At 35.5% G+C, this 15,981-nt stretch overlaps 3 protein-coding genes across 5 annotated transcripts; 1 reads left to right on the top strand and 2 right to left on the bottom strand.

Annotated features, from left to right (window-relative positions):
* Positions 1 to 4: 4 nt before the first annotated feature.
* Positions 5 to 6,136, bottom strand: plekhb2 (pleckstrin homology domain containing B2). 2 transcript variants are annotated; one of them, XM_042514696.2, is made up of 8 exons: positions 5,988 to 6,136; positions 5,185 to 5,235; positions 4,148 to 4,300; positions 3,924 to 4,026; positions 3,721 to 3,760; positions 3,468 to 3,554; positions 2,574 to 2,691; positions 5 to 2,487 (listed from the first exon to the last, which is right to left on the bottom strand). In XM_042514696.2, exons 2-8 carry the CDS (start codon positions 5,219 to 5,221, stop codon positions 2,351 to 2,353), a joined length of 675 nt encoding a protein of 224 aa, XP_042370630.1. In that variant the 5' UTR covers positions 5,222 to 5,235; positions 5,988 to 6,136; the 3' UTR covers positions 5 to 2,350. The 2 variants fall into 2 exon arrangements, with proteins under 2 accessions (XP_042370630.1, XP_087934087.1); XM_088077961.1 differs by having other exon boundaries at positions 2,574 to 2,688.
* Positions 6,137 to 7,967: 1,831 nt separating this feature from the next.
* On the top strand, positions 7,968 to 13,045 carry ing5a (inhibitor of growth family, member 5a). 2 transcript variants are annotated; one of them, XM_088077960.1, is made up of 9 exons: positions 7,968 to 8,234; positions 9,541 to 9,612; positions 9,748 to 9,914; positions 10,082 to 10,193; positions 10,273 to 10,372; positions 10,547 to 10,682; positions 11,672 to 11,733; positions 11,858 to 11,931; positions 12,039 to 13,045. In XM_088077960.1, the coding sequence occupies exons 1-8, from the start codon at positions 8,198 to 8,200 to the stop codon at positions 11,895 to 11,897; spliced, it is 726 nt and encodes a 241-aa protein (XP_087934086.1). In that variant the 5' UTR covers positions 7,968 to 8,197; the 3' UTR covers positions 11,898 to 11,931; positions 12,039 to 13,045. The 2 variants fall into 2 exon arrangements, with proteins under 2 accessions (XP_087934086.1, XP_042370146.2); XM_042514212.2 differs by having other exon boundaries at positions 7,969 to 8,234; positions 11,858 to 13,045.
* Positions 13,046 to 13,916: 871 nt separating this feature from the next.
* cep19 (centrosomal protein 19) lies at positions 13,917 to 15,756 on the bottom strand. The gene is made up of 2 exons (XM_042484139.2): positions 15,444 to 15,756; positions 13,917 to 14,397 (listed from the first exon to the last, which is right to left on the bottom strand). The coding sequence occupies exons 1-2, from the start codon at positions 15,571 to 15,573 to the stop codon at positions 14,051 to 14,053; spliced, it is 477 nt and encodes a 158-aa protein (XP_042340073.2). The 5' UTR covers positions 15,574 to 15,756; the 3' UTR covers positions 13,917 to 14,050.
* Positions 15,757 to 15,981: the final 225 nt, after the last annotated feature.

The following is a 15,981-nucleotide window of genomic DNA, read 5'->3' as shown; positions in this document are numbered from 1 at the left end:
GTCCTTATCAACTTTGTGAATATATTTAATTGTTAAAATACATCTCTTAGTTAACTGTCATATATTTGTACTCTAAATGCAGGGTAGGGCATAATTTAATCAGTACATTTGATAGGAGAAATATAACTGGTTAATTTCACATCTTTAAACAATTTAGGCCTGTAGAAAAAGGACATCAATGTTACACCGCTTGCACAAACTAATCTGCTAAAATTTCATTATTTAGAAATAGAAGTCTTTAACATCTTTTCTGTTAGTGTCATTAATAAAGATATTTGAAGAGCAGTTCAAAAATGTTTACTATCGACCAGAAATTGCTATTTCAAAGAGAATAAATGCAGTCATAATTAACATGTATACTGGAAAAATCTGACAATATTTTAAGCCATTTGGAGTGAAAAACAGAAGTCCAGGCCGATTGAAATGTAACTTAATCTAAAGAGACTGATTGGCCTGATCAATAGTTGCTGCATGGAGCCTACTGAAACGAAAACCGACATATAAACACATATCAAATTGAAAATTTAAAGTATGATACAACAGCTGCCAATGAAAAAAGATTATAAATAATGCATGCAAATACAATATATGTGTGTTCACATGGAATCAGGCAAATGTCTTCAAAAATGAAACATGCATGATGATATGTTGCATTCGTGATGCCGTATTGTTTACAAAGAATGGAATGAAATATACATAATAATATATAATGAAATGATTATGTGTTTATTATTTTATATTTTTTTTTCTAGTAATTGTCCAGACCGCCCGTGTTTTCACATCCAGTAAATTCAGTCGTGGAGGACGGCAAAAAGTGAAAATATTCTAACTTTTAACAGCTGTTGTTGTCGGTGTTGAATTGAAATATGTTCCCCTGTTGAATAGTGTCTCCCACCTGTTCATACCCCTCGGTATGGTGGTTGGTTTGGGCAGGGGTAGCCACATGCGGCCCTCAAACTCTCTGGTGGCTCCCAGTGACTTTACAAAATCACATGAATAATGTTTGTTTTTTTAAACATTTTTATTTTCTTATATCATTATAAGCCTAAAGAAATAATTTAATTCTCCAAATGTAAAATATGTAGCCTATGCATCAAATAAAAAACTAAATAAATAACATTCTGTTTTGCATCCAAATCCAAAAATGTTAAGGTATTGGAAGAAAATAGAGAATTTAACAGTCCGGACAGATTTGTTTGCTTTTGCTGTCAGCGCTACAAAGTTTAAGTACCAAATAATCATAAAAAGCCCACTGCAGAGTGACAAGCTTGTCGTAAAAACACATTTATAAATGCTCAGTTGGAGCTATTAGTAATGTTGATCGGGTAATTTAGACGTTATTGCTGTTTTGCAGTAAAGCTCAAAAAATGTTGCCAGATTTTTTAAAATATTATTTTTGGTAAACATGGCTCTATTGATAGTAAAGTTTGCTAAACCTTGGGTTTGAGTAAGGTTTAGGTCTGGGAAACAGCCTTCGACACAACACCATTATTGTCTACAGGCTCCACCTTATTTTACCGTCCTGCGCTTATCCACTATATCCGCTTTGCCATTTCCTGTCTGCCTAATTCCATGTGAACACAGATAATTAGGAGTGACGTCCCTTTTTACTTCAAAGCACACTGTGTAAATGCCAGTGTTTCCTCATACACAGACTTATTTGTGGTGAAGATATCCAGCACAACCAAATTTCATCAAACGGGTACCTCAGAACGCTACAGTGTCAGTTATTATTGCTTTATGTGTCTCATCTCGGGCTGCCTTCACCACACATAACCCAAGGAGCTGAAAAAACACTGCGTATTTGCAACCAAAACAAGTAAAACAAAGTAAAGGTACAGTACATTGAAATAAACTCAAACCCTGTAAAAAAAAACAAACAACAATTTATGGCTATTAATATAATTCTGCAAATATTAAGGACAAATGTGCTCCATGAAACAGAAACACACTTGAAAACAATGAGGACCTGAAATGTACAGTACATATAAGGAGTAGCATATTTCCTGTCATTTAAATAACTCTTAAAAAGTGAGTATTTTTTGGTTAAGAACATTCAGACAACACAAAGAGGGACGGGCAAATGCCACACAGGGCATTTGAGAAAGTGCTAACAGTATTTACTGAGTATATATATATATGTATATATATATATATATATATATATAGAGAGAGAGAGAGAGAGAGAACATGTAGGGAGGAAATCACTGCCCATCACAATCATGCTTCATAGATGAAAGTAGCCCAACAGACACATTTTACTCCGACTCCTGTGACGGCACAGAGAAGAAGCCAAAACGCTGCTAATGTGAGGGGACGCTGTGCTATTAGGAGTATGTTAATGTGGACACTAGAAGACAGAGAAGAGGGAGCCCAGTGCCAAACCAGTCGCTGCTCCAGCGAGCATGCCCAAAGCCACGTCTCCTCCGTCTTCACGCTGGCGTTCCCGAATCACAACGTGGTTCACTCCGGGAGCGGGGTAGCCACCTAGAATGAGCAGCAGCAACATGATGTCTCATTTAAGGTTGCAACGATTGTTTTCTTCTGCGCGTGAGAAATGAGCAGTTATTTACCTTGGTACTGATAGGGATAAGCTACAGCGTAGGGCTGCCCGTCAGCAGAGTATACAATCTGTGTAGCGTGTGGCGGAGGTGCAACATAGTCTCCATACGGGCCCGGGTTATAAACCTGCTGATAAATGACAAACAAAAACGCCATGAAGTCTCTGTGGATTCTCTTAGGGATGCCAGTTAACCATGACAACGATTTGACAAACGATTTATCGGTTGTTAAGAGTTTATTCCAACATCTGAAATGTAATCAATTAATCAATAGGCTATGCAAAGTTGTCAAAGTATATGCAACATGTTGCTGCAAGCTTTGATTGAGGGGAAAATGCAATTTGGTGTGCTTGAAAAAAGCAGCGTTTTTATGGTTTATTGGTTGTTTTTTATTGTTAATTTTACCAATAATGGATTAAGGAAAGTCCTTGCAGTGCTTACAATATGCAACCCTAATTTGAACACTACCATTACTACACCAGTAGATGGGGGTAGGCTCCAACTTTCTTTGTTTTTATGCAGCAGTCTCTATGTTGTTGGTGTTAGCTTGGTTTTCCCTGAAAGGGCGGGTTCATCTGCGTTCTTTTCCATGATTTTCAAATGGAAACTCCCAGCCGTTAGCAAAACCAGTGATGCCGGACATAGTGGCAATGTCCTCCCCTCCCTAAACCCCGACACACACACACCATTCACTGACAGTGTAAACATGGAGAGTGAGGAAAGAGTCAGCTTGGAAGGTTTGAGCTTTGAGATAGAAGATAGTGCTATTTTATTACTGTTAAACCTTTTATTTAACCAGGTAAAGGCGCACTGAGATTTAATAACATGTAATACCACATTTGCACTGTATAAACACATTAATAGATACACAGTCATACATACATGCATATTGTTAATGGCTTTTACCTGAGGTGGGGTAGCATATTCAGTGTAGGGGGGAGGAGCAGATGCCATCACTTCCTGTGCAAAGCCGATTTGAGGTGTAGGGACCACCTAAAACATAAAAAATTAAAACAATAAATGAGGCCACCTCATGCCAACAAAATTGATATTATTATTATATTTAATAACCTTATTTATGTAGCACTTTTTCTGAACAAAGTTACAATGTAATTATTATATTTATATTCAAAAAATGTAAGATGTAGCAGAAACTTACTGCATTAACTCTGGCATCCTGGAGTGCCATGGTCCATGCCCTGCAATACAAAGTGGAAACCATCTCATCTCGAATGTTAAATAATCCTAGCATAGAACTTTAAATTTAAACATTTCAGCTCACCAACCGCCCCCAGAAACTAAAGGAGAGAGACTAAAATAATTCATCAGTTTGATACATTGGCTCAGTGTATGTCGTCTTACAGAGCATCATCTGCACTGTCCGCACACAGGCTGATGACCCGTCCATCTCTACACACTATCTGGAGCAAGGCATCGCGCGTTTTCCCCTCCGGTGGGTTCAGATCTGAAAAGCAAACCAGTAGGAAAACTAGAGAGGTGGCACATTTGAAAGTATGGACAAAATGTAGTTAATACTCATACTGAGTGAGAGCCAATGACATTCTCATGCAACTGATGACAAGCACCTTGACAAGCAGCAGAGTTGCGGATGTTGATGCAGTCGACCCTCATGTGAATGTCATCCTCCATGTCACGCCGCTGTTGATCATTGTAGAACACGAGTCGTCCGTCAGCCCAAAGGTCAAACCAGTTTCTCTTCCACCGACGCAGTATGGTACCTTTCAAGAAAATACACAGTAAAATTTAGCTGAGTGAGAGCATCTGGAAACAGCATTCAAAAAGCAGTGGTAGAAAAAAGTATTTAGATCCTTCACTTGAGTGAAAGTACTAATATCACACTGTGAAAACACTCCACCACAAATAGTCAAAAAGTCCTGCATTCAAAACCTCACTTGAAAAAAAGTATGTAAGTATAATAAGCCAAATGTACTTCAGAGTATGAAAAGTTTAAGTTCTCATTGTGCAAAATATATATCATGTTTTTGGATCAATATTACTGCTACGTTACTGCGTATGCTGCATTTAATTTCTGTAGATGTTTTTATGGCCATACTAATTTTAACTCTTTTATAAACTGTTGGATTAAACTAGTTTAATCTGCAGCAGTGCTCTGTATTCTATAAGATCATAATGTGTTTGTTGTGCCATTGTCTTGTGAAAATCACGTATCTCTAAGAGTCTTGACCTGTATTTGCTTTTCAGGCAGGTAAGGGAGAAAACTCCACTTTCACAAAGATTAAGTTGAAGGCAAAATATGTTGGATCTGTTTTAATTAGCATTTTTTTAACCCAGGTTATATTCATCCCTTCATTCCCTAAATCCTGCACACTAGAGAATTTTTCTAATTTCATAAAGGAACATCATCCTTCAGTTTATCACAAATATTCAAAATCAACACATCTGGGGACACAGGTTTTCTGTGGACAGTTAGGAGATGAAAAAATTGTCGTTTGAAAAGTAGCTAAAGCTGTCAAGTCATCTGTAATGCAATACAAATTTGCAAGCAATGGAAATACTCAAGTAAAGTACAAGTACCTTAATTTTTTCTCGAGATTCTTACATTCTTAAGTATTTCTTAATATCCTTATAGGGCTATACTCACTTTGTCGATGGAGCCAACCACTCTTTACCATTGCCATCTTAGCAACAACACCTGAAAGGATAAAATAAAAATTACAGTCAGTATCTGTAAATAATGACACAAACTGAGGGGTCGAGGCTGGGTGTGGCATAGCCTAAAACAAACCTCGTGACTGTTAGCACTATTAGCATAAGTCCACAATTAGCCCATGTCTTCATAACTACATAGAAAAAACTGTTAATAAGTGAGCACAATGATCTTATATGCAGATGACTCCGTTTATTGATTTACAGTGTCAAATATAAACGTAAATCATATGTTTTGACATTGCAATGTAATATGAGCTTATGGACAGAAACGTATGTCACCATATGGTTATTAATTACAATATTAGTAGACGTTGACGTTAGATATCGTCATGTTTTATTTCGACAATTAATTATTCATCCAGTTGTTTTGGCAGTCATTTCACCTTAGCTCGCTAGCTAACCTGACATTAACAAATAATGGCCTCAAGTAACAATAGGCCAGCTGTGAATAGTCTCTCATCATTATTTGTTGATATAAGTTACACTGAAGAGAAAATATTTAATATCAATGATGCAACATGAAGAATAATAACAGTAATAATCACTTGTAGCAACTGTTAAGTTTAGCTGTTGTTGCTTCGCTGATATTAAACGCAGTCCAAGTTAGCTAGCGATAACTAATGTGTTATAAACATGTTAGCAGCGTGTTCAGTATTGCTACGTAGCTAAAATACCAACAATGTTTCTGATAACCTACGATAAAACTACACAAAATGGTAAAATGTGGTTACTTACTTGTTTATTTGTATGTTTTATGATAAGATGAAGTCTTTCGTGAGCATACAACAAATACGGAAGTTAGATGTAAAAAAACGAAGATGCTCTCCTCGGAGTCAAAAAGCCAAAACCGAGCGGTCTCAGTCCGCAGTCAGCCGTTATTTGATCTTCGACAGTTGACTTTAGCCCCGCCCGCTGCGGTGCATCTTCGCATACGTTGAGGCTCTTTGGAGAAGGAGGCGTTCATTTCGAGTGACGACACTCGTCAGCTGACAGCCGTTAGAAAGTGCTAGCAAACCAGACAGCGCGAGGCAGGCGCGCTCGTTCCCCTTTCCCCTCAGCAGATTGGATATGTGTAAACACAGGTGTCCAACTTGGTTTATAGAAAATAAAAAACAAACAAACAAACAATAATAACACTGTTTGTTTGTTTGTTTTTTATTTTAATAAAAAATAATAATAACAACAATAACACTATTATTATTATTGTTATTGTTGTTGTTTTTTTAATATAATTATTTTTAAATCTTTATTGATCCCCAGCGCATATATTCGGTTACTGTAGCAGTATAAAGAAACAGGTACAAGTGTAGAAAGTGACCGAAATAATATAACAAAACGTGCATGAACTACGTTAAGAATAAAAATAAAAGTAGAATCCATACAAAAGCGGAATGACATGGTAAAGTATAATGTAATGTATTGTAATGCACGAGTCAGTGTAACATATCAGCATAATATAGTATAATCTGGTGAAGTATATAATATGGGATATGAGATATGGTAAACAGCAGCTGCGGAGGAAGTATTGAGATCCTCTATTTAGTCTAAGTCAAACTGCTATAATAAACTACAATACCGCACTGTTATACTGTGACAAAAGTCCTGCATTGAAAAAAAAATCTTTAAAAACAAACAGAAAACCCCAAAACTAAACAATATTCAAAATAAAATAGAAAACGACTTAAATGTTTCTCAAAATAATTTCCGATTAATTTTATGCCATTTGGGTAACTGATTAATCGACTAGTACTGTACTTGTTGTACAACTGTTGGGTAGTTTACGTATATATTTACTTATACTTACTTATACTTATACTTATATATTTACTAAACATCATATTTGATAAACTCTTTTGTTATTAATGTGATTTTTTTTAAAAGTAATTAGTAAATAATGCCAATAAGATTACTTTATTAAAAAGTGCAAATAATGTGTCAGCATGTGAGGAGCTTTTACTTTGTAAAACTTCAAGGAGTTATTTTTATTTATTCAGTTTTAATTTAAACTTTCACTTGACTTAATAAAAACAAAGTTGCTAGGAACTTGCTGTGTATGATGTTGAAGTTTAAGTTTTGATGAAACATTTACTTAAGGCATTTAAACAAAGTTTTGTGTTGAAGTTTGTTATTTTCCAAATTCTAAATTTTGACAGAAAGATTTGCAATTTTATTGTAAATGCATAACTTTTCTAAATATCAGTTATCGGTCTCTATCGGTTATCGGAGTTAATCTTTATTTCGAACATGTAAATAAATAAAATACAAATAAAAGCAAAGGAGCCTTACAAGTGCAATAAACAAAAACAATAAGACCAAAAAAAGGCCTATTCAAAACCTATACATCTATGTCAATTACAAATACTACAGCCACTTAAACTTAAATATCACATGTTCAAAAATATAATATAATATAAAATATTATAATATAAAATAAAATAAAATAAAATAAATTAATATATTATATTATATTATATTATATTATATTATATTATATTATATTATATTATATTATATTATATTATATTATATTATATTATATTATATTATATTATATTATATTATATTATATTATATTATATTATATCATATTGTATTATATCATATTATATAGACCAGCTTCCACAGGTCAGAGTCAGTGTTGTTTGGATCCCATCCAACACGACACACATGTCTGACAGGAAGGAAACAAAAACACGAGACGCCGTTTTACAAAACCACAACTTCTCCTTCACATGTGCATGTGTCTTGGAGGGAATCTGATCTGCAACTGTGAGTGAGCGCCGTTTCATCACCGCCCAGCGAAGTTACTGCAGGGAGAGTCAAATATCTCAGAGCCACACTGACCGACGGGCGACCCCGCGATATAAAACAAGCACCACAGCTCTCCCCGGACAACAGTTTGAGAGCTAACGAGAATAACGCAGGAGCTAAACCGCTAACCTGAAATGGCGACGGCAATATATCTGGAACATTACCTTGACAGTAAGTATTCGGGGTTATACTGTACTGGTACTAACATTTTGAACATCTTACGTCTGTTTGAGGTTTAGTTTTACCTTATCGAAGACTTTTTTTTTTGCTTGGAGGCTGATAGCAGCGCAGTGCGTTAGCAGCTAGCTCTTAGCTCGCTAGCTAACCCATTAGCATTACGATATAGTCGTCGGTGGTAAAAGTTGGACAAACTCTACATGTATGTTATTAAACTCTCTCAGAGATCAATGTAATTATTATCTGGGCAAATGTGAAATATTCATAAGAGTTTGTAATCAGCGGTCATTGCCAGTTTATGGTTCTGTAACAGCAGCTAACTAGGTGACCTAGAAACTAGCTCTGGTTTTATAAATCTGTTGAAATGTTAGTCTGAATCAATATAATAAAAACTCGAAACGTATACTCATTTTTGGCAAAATGCGTGTTTGAGTTAGGATAGCAGACAGCATGTATTTGCAACCTGTTGATAACCGCGTTTCCCGTAAGCAGTTACGCGCCGGGGCGGGGTATTTGAAGTCGCATAACGAGGGTACATGCAAGTATAACATTACGTAGTACACAAGCTGTGACAGACTGAGAGGGCGGACAGTACTTATACTTTTGAACTTAATATAGTTTAATATCATTGTCATCAATGTCAACTTAAGTACCTTGCACATACTTCAATTATTTCATGTATGCTCATGTATGTAAATAAACCTGTTATTTTATGTAAATTCGAGCACCCTTCCCTTTGCAAACATGCGTATGTATTTGTGTGTGTATACAGTGTTTATATATAAATAAATGTGTATATATATATATATAACATTTATTTTATTTAATAGAGAAATCCCTTTTTATGTGATATAGAATGGGTTATTTTATTTCAGTGTAAGTGTATTTAATTTCTGTAAAATAATTCTTATTTATTTCATAGTGTACCATTATTGATGGATACTAATTTTTAGCCTTGTGTTGCCCAAAACTGCATTCAGTGTATTCATTTTTGTACATATTTTTGTATTGAAGCATTCAATTATAATTGAGTTTCTGAGCAGCAAAGATGTAAAAGCTCCATCGAGCTGTGACATTGAATGACTGTAGTACTGTGAGTGACACCTTTTATGTCACAGTCATTAAATTTGATGTTATCACAGAGTAACTATTTTTGCAAGTTTAACATTAGTTTTGAAACCCATGGACAAAAGTAAAATTTTACCTGTAGTGACACTAAATTGAAGTGTATAAATGAAGTATAAGTAATCCAATGTCTCTTTATTAATCTCTCTTATCCTTTTGTCAATCTCCTTTCTAGGTATTGAAAACCTACCATGTGAGCTGCAGAGAAATTTCACTTTGATGCGGGACCTGGACAATAGGACTGAAGGTGATGACATAACTTGTAAAGTAATTATCATCTGAATGCTGTGTTATCATTCTTGTGTTGTACATTTAAAAACCAATAGTACATGTTTTAGCCTAAAATAACCAAGCATTGTGCCTGCCAACTGTTGTTTTATAGAAAAGAAAAGTGAGATTGACAAACTGGCTGAAGAATACATTGCGAAGGTGAAGAACCTGGCCTCAGAACAGAGAGTGGAGCACCTGCAGAAGATCCAAAATGCCTACAGCAAGTGCAAAGAGTTCAGTGATGATAAAGTCCAGCTTGCAATGCAGACATATGAAATGGTCAGTCCAAATCAGACCCACCGATATTTTGTCACCTGTTAATTTTGTGTTCCCTATCACTGTTTTATAGTTTTGTTAATGTACATTTTTATATACTTAATATTAATTCTTTTATTTGCAAATGAAACCACACAAGTTTTAAACGGCATTAAATCCTTCCACTGCAGGTGGACAAACATATCCGCAGACTGGACGCAGATCTGGCGCGGTTTGAGAACGAGCTAAAGGAGAAACTGGAAGTGAGCGGCTATGAAAGCACAGATGGGAGAGGGATGAAAAGTAAGTTTGGTAACTGTATGGCTTTCACTGAAAACAAAACTAATTGTTGCACATTTATAAATGTAATTATTATCCACAGAGAGTGAATCCCGGGGCCTGAAAGAGAAGCGTGCATCCAGAGGAAGAGGAAGGAAAGGTTCTGATGAAGATTCTCCCAAAAAGAAAAAGCTCAAAAACAGGTGTGTTTGCGCTGGCGGCTCAAATCAGGCCAAGGGCTAACTAGAATCTGCACTACATGTCTTTATCAGACCCGAAAATCCTACATTATTCATACGTAGTGTTACTTAGCGTTCATAGTATTAATTCACGTTAATTTAAATCATGCATCTTTATGCATTTTGTTGGACTTGTAGCCCAGACTTGAGTGACGCTCTCCTGCCCATGCAACCATCAGACGTTTTGGACATGCCAGTCGATCCCAATGAGCCGACATACTGCCTGTGCCATCAGGTGTCATATGGAGAGATGATTGGATGCGATAACCCAGATGTAGGTTTTCACCATGTTTTATGTTGTTGTTTTTTTTATGCTGCTTAACTTAAATTGGACAGATTTCTTTACTGTCCGAACCAGTTTGACTACCTGTTTCAGCCAGATATTGTTGTGATACAGTATACCAATATTGGTGATAACTGACATTTTAAAAATGTCATTATGATATCATATTAATACTGCACATGTGATAATATCAGATAATATCAACAAGTAATACATTGCCTCTTAAACAATTTATGTTTATTTCCTTTCTTGCGTTGTTCCACACACACCCGATGTGACAGCGTAGAAACTAGCTGGCTACTACCACAGTATTTGACTACTAGGGATGCACCATAATATCGACCTATCATTGCTATTGGTATATTGATATTGGCTTTAAAATGAAATACCGGAATTGGCCAACATGCTGATTTCTGTTGATATTTTAAACTGATATTTTTTTTTATTGACAAAGTGAACATGGACACAACATCAACCCTAAGATTAAGTATTTTTTTTATTTTGCACAATGACTGAATATTACATACACTGACAGCATATTTTATGTCTAGTAGTAAAATAGCGGTAGTGGGCCATCATGATAATAGTTTGCATAATATGATGATAAGATGAGACTTGAAAATCACTAAATTTACGTGATGGAAAATAATTGCTATACTGAGACTGGGTATCAGCCAAATGAGTTATGTATCGAATACTGACAAAAATAAATATTGTCCTTCCTAGTGGCTACTAATGCCACGCAGAATCATGTCAGAGGAGATGATAGATGAGAGCGAGACATACATTAGCTCGCCAATGTGGGAGTTTGGTGTGTGAGAATGCAAAATTAAAAAAAAGATTAATGTGACTGACAGCATTATTATTTCACATTTTCTTTAGATATCACAATATCTTTAATGTGAATTCTTTTGAACATGACGATCATGTAGTGAAAGTCTGATATCATGCCAACCTTAATACTGCTTTTCATTCCTCAGTGTCCGATTGAGTGGTTTCACTTCGCTTGTGTTGATCTTGCCTCAAAACCCAAAGGAAAATGGTAAGAATGTAGTTGAAAGAATGTTAACTGACAGTTGTTTATCATAAATATTTATATTAATGCAGATGCATGGCTTTTGTCCTCCCTGCCTTCACGTTTTTCCTTCTTTTCTCAAAATTTTTAGGTTTTGTCCGAGGTGCACCCAAGACAAGAAGAAGAAATGAGATTCCTTACTTTCAAAACTACTCCACTGATAATGTATGTAGTTTTGGCATAGTTTATGATGTTATATATATATATATCAGTTCCTATAACTCTCCATAGAAATGGTGGGTCATACAGCTTTTTTCTTTTTTTTTTCCCAGGCCTAATCCAGATTCCGAGTATAGCTACCCTCATAGCACCGTTATCTCACTGTATTAGTGTTACTGTCTGTGTCATTGGATTTATAACAGCTGTCCTTGTCCAGTAGCTTTAAAATAATCATTTCACCTGTATATTATCCGTGCACTTGAGGTAAATTAGTCCAGGCAGTGGAGTTGAACGTTGCACAAATTATTACCAATAAGAAAGTCCCTCCTCTTAAGTCATATAATGTATATATTGTCATTACTAACGTACTCAGAAATCCTGGATTGTGGCTTTAGCATACTTGAAATATCGATTTTATAAAGATCTATTTTTAAACAGATTAACAACCTGCTGAGAATTAACCATTTTAAACACCTTTTAATCCTTACCAGATTTTGGTGGTGAAAGGAATTATGTGTCAGATTTTCAGTTACCTACCTCCTGAGGGAAAACATCAGCACTGCATGAACGACTGCAATTAATACCAGTGTAAAAAGTTACGTTTTGATGATCTTAAACCAAACAAGCAAAGCAATGTAAAACCATTCTTTATTGATTTTAAGAAAAAAAATGGCGACAATTTTGAATGTATTGTGGTACTAATGGTCAGTCAGTCAGTGTCTTTTTATCAGCTAAATGAGGTATTTAAGCACTTTGAATGAAATTTTCCCCTGAAGAGGTTTTATCCTGCAGCCTTGGTTTTAAGATATAGTTTATCTCATTTAAACCTTTGCCGTAGTGCATCATGTCAAACCATAATGAAAAAAAAAAAATATATATATATACGTATGTTTTGTATGATATGAAACAATATTTTGTGGACAGTTTTTTTCCAAAGATATATTTGTTGTATTGCCTACTTATTGGTGTAAACTCAAATTTTATTTAATAGGATTTTAAGCGTCTTCTTTCATATTCAACTGTGAATATCACTCTCTTAGGTGTAAGCCACAAATAAAAGAGCCAAAGTCTTGTATTTTGTAAAATTCAGTATTTTATAACAAATAAATATTCACTATTATTCCTGCATTATTTCATTCATTGCCTTTTGAAATGGAACATTTGATGTGTGTTTATAATGACAGAAAGTATCGTCAGGGGTAAATGAGGGTACTTATTGCCTTTATTGCTAATGTTGTCTGGGAGAATTTTTTGTTGGCAATACCACTGAAACATAATTTGCCATTTTATTTTAAATAACTATAAACTAAAAGGTTAGACCTTGACATTATTTTGATAGTCCAAAACCTTTGAGTCCTAAATCATAATGTGCTCTTCACCCAATGTAATGTGATTTTAGCACCAGAGTAATAATACATATAATTTACAAACATCATGAATGCTTTTTAAAAATTGAAGTTTGCAGTAACTTGTTGTGTCTCAGTCTGTTACTTTTGACCTGCATGTTTTGCATACTGCAATTTGTTTTTTTGTTGAACATAGTGTTTTTTGTTTGCTAATGGTTCAAACAAAGTGGATCATCTGGGAAATGAGCGTCAGCTTGCTAGACATGAATTCTAACAATGTTGGTTGATTGAGGGAAAAAAGGGAAATACATTGATGTGTAGCAAACTTTTTAAATAATATAACTAACTTGTTTTAGTTCAGTTTTATGGACAGCAGTGCAGCTGGATTGTGTTGTGTTTTCTGAGTGGTGTTGCTAATATTTAGTTGATCTTTATTGATGTACGTGGGGCAAATATTAGCATTATAACTGTTGCTGCCAAATAACTGAATCAACACTTCGATAAAAAGTTTAACAAGACATAACTTCCAAATCAAATAAATTGCAGAATAGTTGTTTGTTGTTTTCAAATATTTGTACCTAATAAACTGGCCACAGAGTGTATAAACATATATATTTCCTGAAAAACACTACCAAACACCAGATATTAACCATATGTATTACTTTAATTGGACACTGTTGTAAACTTAAGCTGTGTTAGATTTTCCTCACTCCATTTGACTTGAACACGGATGGTTGAAAATCTGGAACCAGGCAAGGACTGAAAAACAATTTCAGTTTTTAAAATCCATCATCAGACTCCTCATCCCAGCTGCACTTCTCCTGGGCTGTCTTACTGAAATCCTTTTCCAGGTCGTAAACAAAGTCAGGATCATCTTTGTGCCTTCGGTTCCTCTCAAACAGTTCGTCCATTTGACCCTTCTTGCGAGCCAGCTCTTCATCGTCCAGTTTGTTCAGGTCTTCTTCAGGGTCCAGGCGGAACGAGGCCAGGCTGTGCTCCAAACTGAAGCCTTGCATGTGATCTCTCAGGATGATGTGAAGCTTCTCCAGCTGGCTCTGGGACACACCCTGCAGATAGTCCCTGTGCCGAGGGTGGTTCTTCAGTCTTTCTGCAGCCATGCTGTAGTCTGGAGGTTGAGGAAAGAGAGCATCAGGGATTCAAACTGCTTTGTACATCTACAGGGTCACATTGACCTGCTCGTTGCACGTTCATTATTTTCCCCCAGGGCCCCAGAAACTTATGCTGCAAGTCTTCCTGCCTAGTTTGTGTTATTTGATGAACACATTTGTTAAAATATGTTATTAAATAAATAATCAAGTTTTTGATACAAGACTCAAAACAAGTTAAGGACCAAGATAAAAAAAAATGTCCTTAAACCCTCAATCTTTGCAGTTTACACAGTGCCTCCATGACATGTTTCCCACAGAATCAGAGTGTGACTCCCAATCTGTTTATGGCTGATCAGATCAGATAAATGGATGAGATGAGCAGCTGCTGAGTAAATGCAAACTTTCAGCAGCAGAACAAATGGTTAAGTTTGGTTTTTAACCTGCTTGATGTTCTACTGCTCCATCTGTGCCCAGAGTACACTCTGCACTCCGAGAGTGTGATGCAATGAATGAATGTAAGACATATTTCAACAGGGCTCTTAATGAACAGTTGAGTTTCAAAAATAGAGAATCTATTTGTGCCGGCAGATGTTTTAATCGCAGCAGGCCGCTACGTAAAAGTTGCTGGTGACTCACTGAATTTGATGTTGAATGTGTCAGTTTTGTTAAAACTTTTGCTTGAGCCATTTAAACAAAGTTTTGCATTGGAGTTTGTTATACTTCAAATTCTAAATATAGTCAGAAAGATTTTCATTTTTATTGTAAAAGCATATCGGTTCCAAATATCTGTTATTGGTCTTATTAACCACTAATAATCAGTATCAGTATTGGCCATAAAAAAGACGATACTAGTCAATCCCTAACAATTAAAAGGGGGCTTCTAGGATTCCAGGGATTATTTAACTACCCCGAATTAGCTGTTACACCCATGGCTACTGCTAAACTGATGTTGAGATTTATTATTATATCCAAGGAACCAGGTGGATCCTCTAATTTTTTTGTTTTTGTTTTTAATGGAAGTTGTGTGCATGTATGAATCACAAAAATTACGATGTTGCCTTACCAGAATATTTCGAGAAGTTCCGCACAGGTATGATTCTTTTTCGCACATTTTTAGTTTCTTTGTTTTCATAAATTAAAACTATAGAGGGAGGACTGAACTGCACTCCGCACCGCTTTGCCTCGAAACTCATCTTCTGTTTATTGTCCACAGCAGCCCGGTTTTAACCGGCCTCCACTACAAGTTCAGCGGTAAAAAAAAAAAAAAATTAAAAAAATTAAAAAAAATAAAGCATTTTAACCACAATTAATACATATTTTATATGATAGTTGGTCAAGCGGGTCTTAGAGCTGAAGAGCATTAACGTTACCTGGGTGCTTAATATTCGTTAGTCTCAATCCTTTCTGTCTTAGCGAAAGCCTGAAAAATTTAGACTGGATATTTTAAAAAATCTTATTGTTTGAGTTACACCAACAGTAATGAGTGATATCTGATTTTATGGCTTAAACTGTTATACATAATTATTGCTTTAATGATTTCCCACAATACCCATTTATTTCTTTTGCTAGTCAGGCACTATTGCGGCTACCCGGTAATTACA

Source organism: Plectropomus leopardus, chromosome 5 (genome assembly GCF_026936395.1).
Source record: "Plectropomus leopardus strain MGB_pleo_1.0 chromosome 5, ASM2693639v1, whole genome shotgun sequence".
Taxonomy (NCBI): domain Eukaryota; kingdom Metazoa; phylum Chordata; class Actinopteri; order Perciformes; family Serranidae; genus Plectropomus; species Plectropomus leopardus.
Note: the sequence above shows the minus strand (reverse complement) of the source record. Positions and strands in the feature narration are given on the sequence as shown.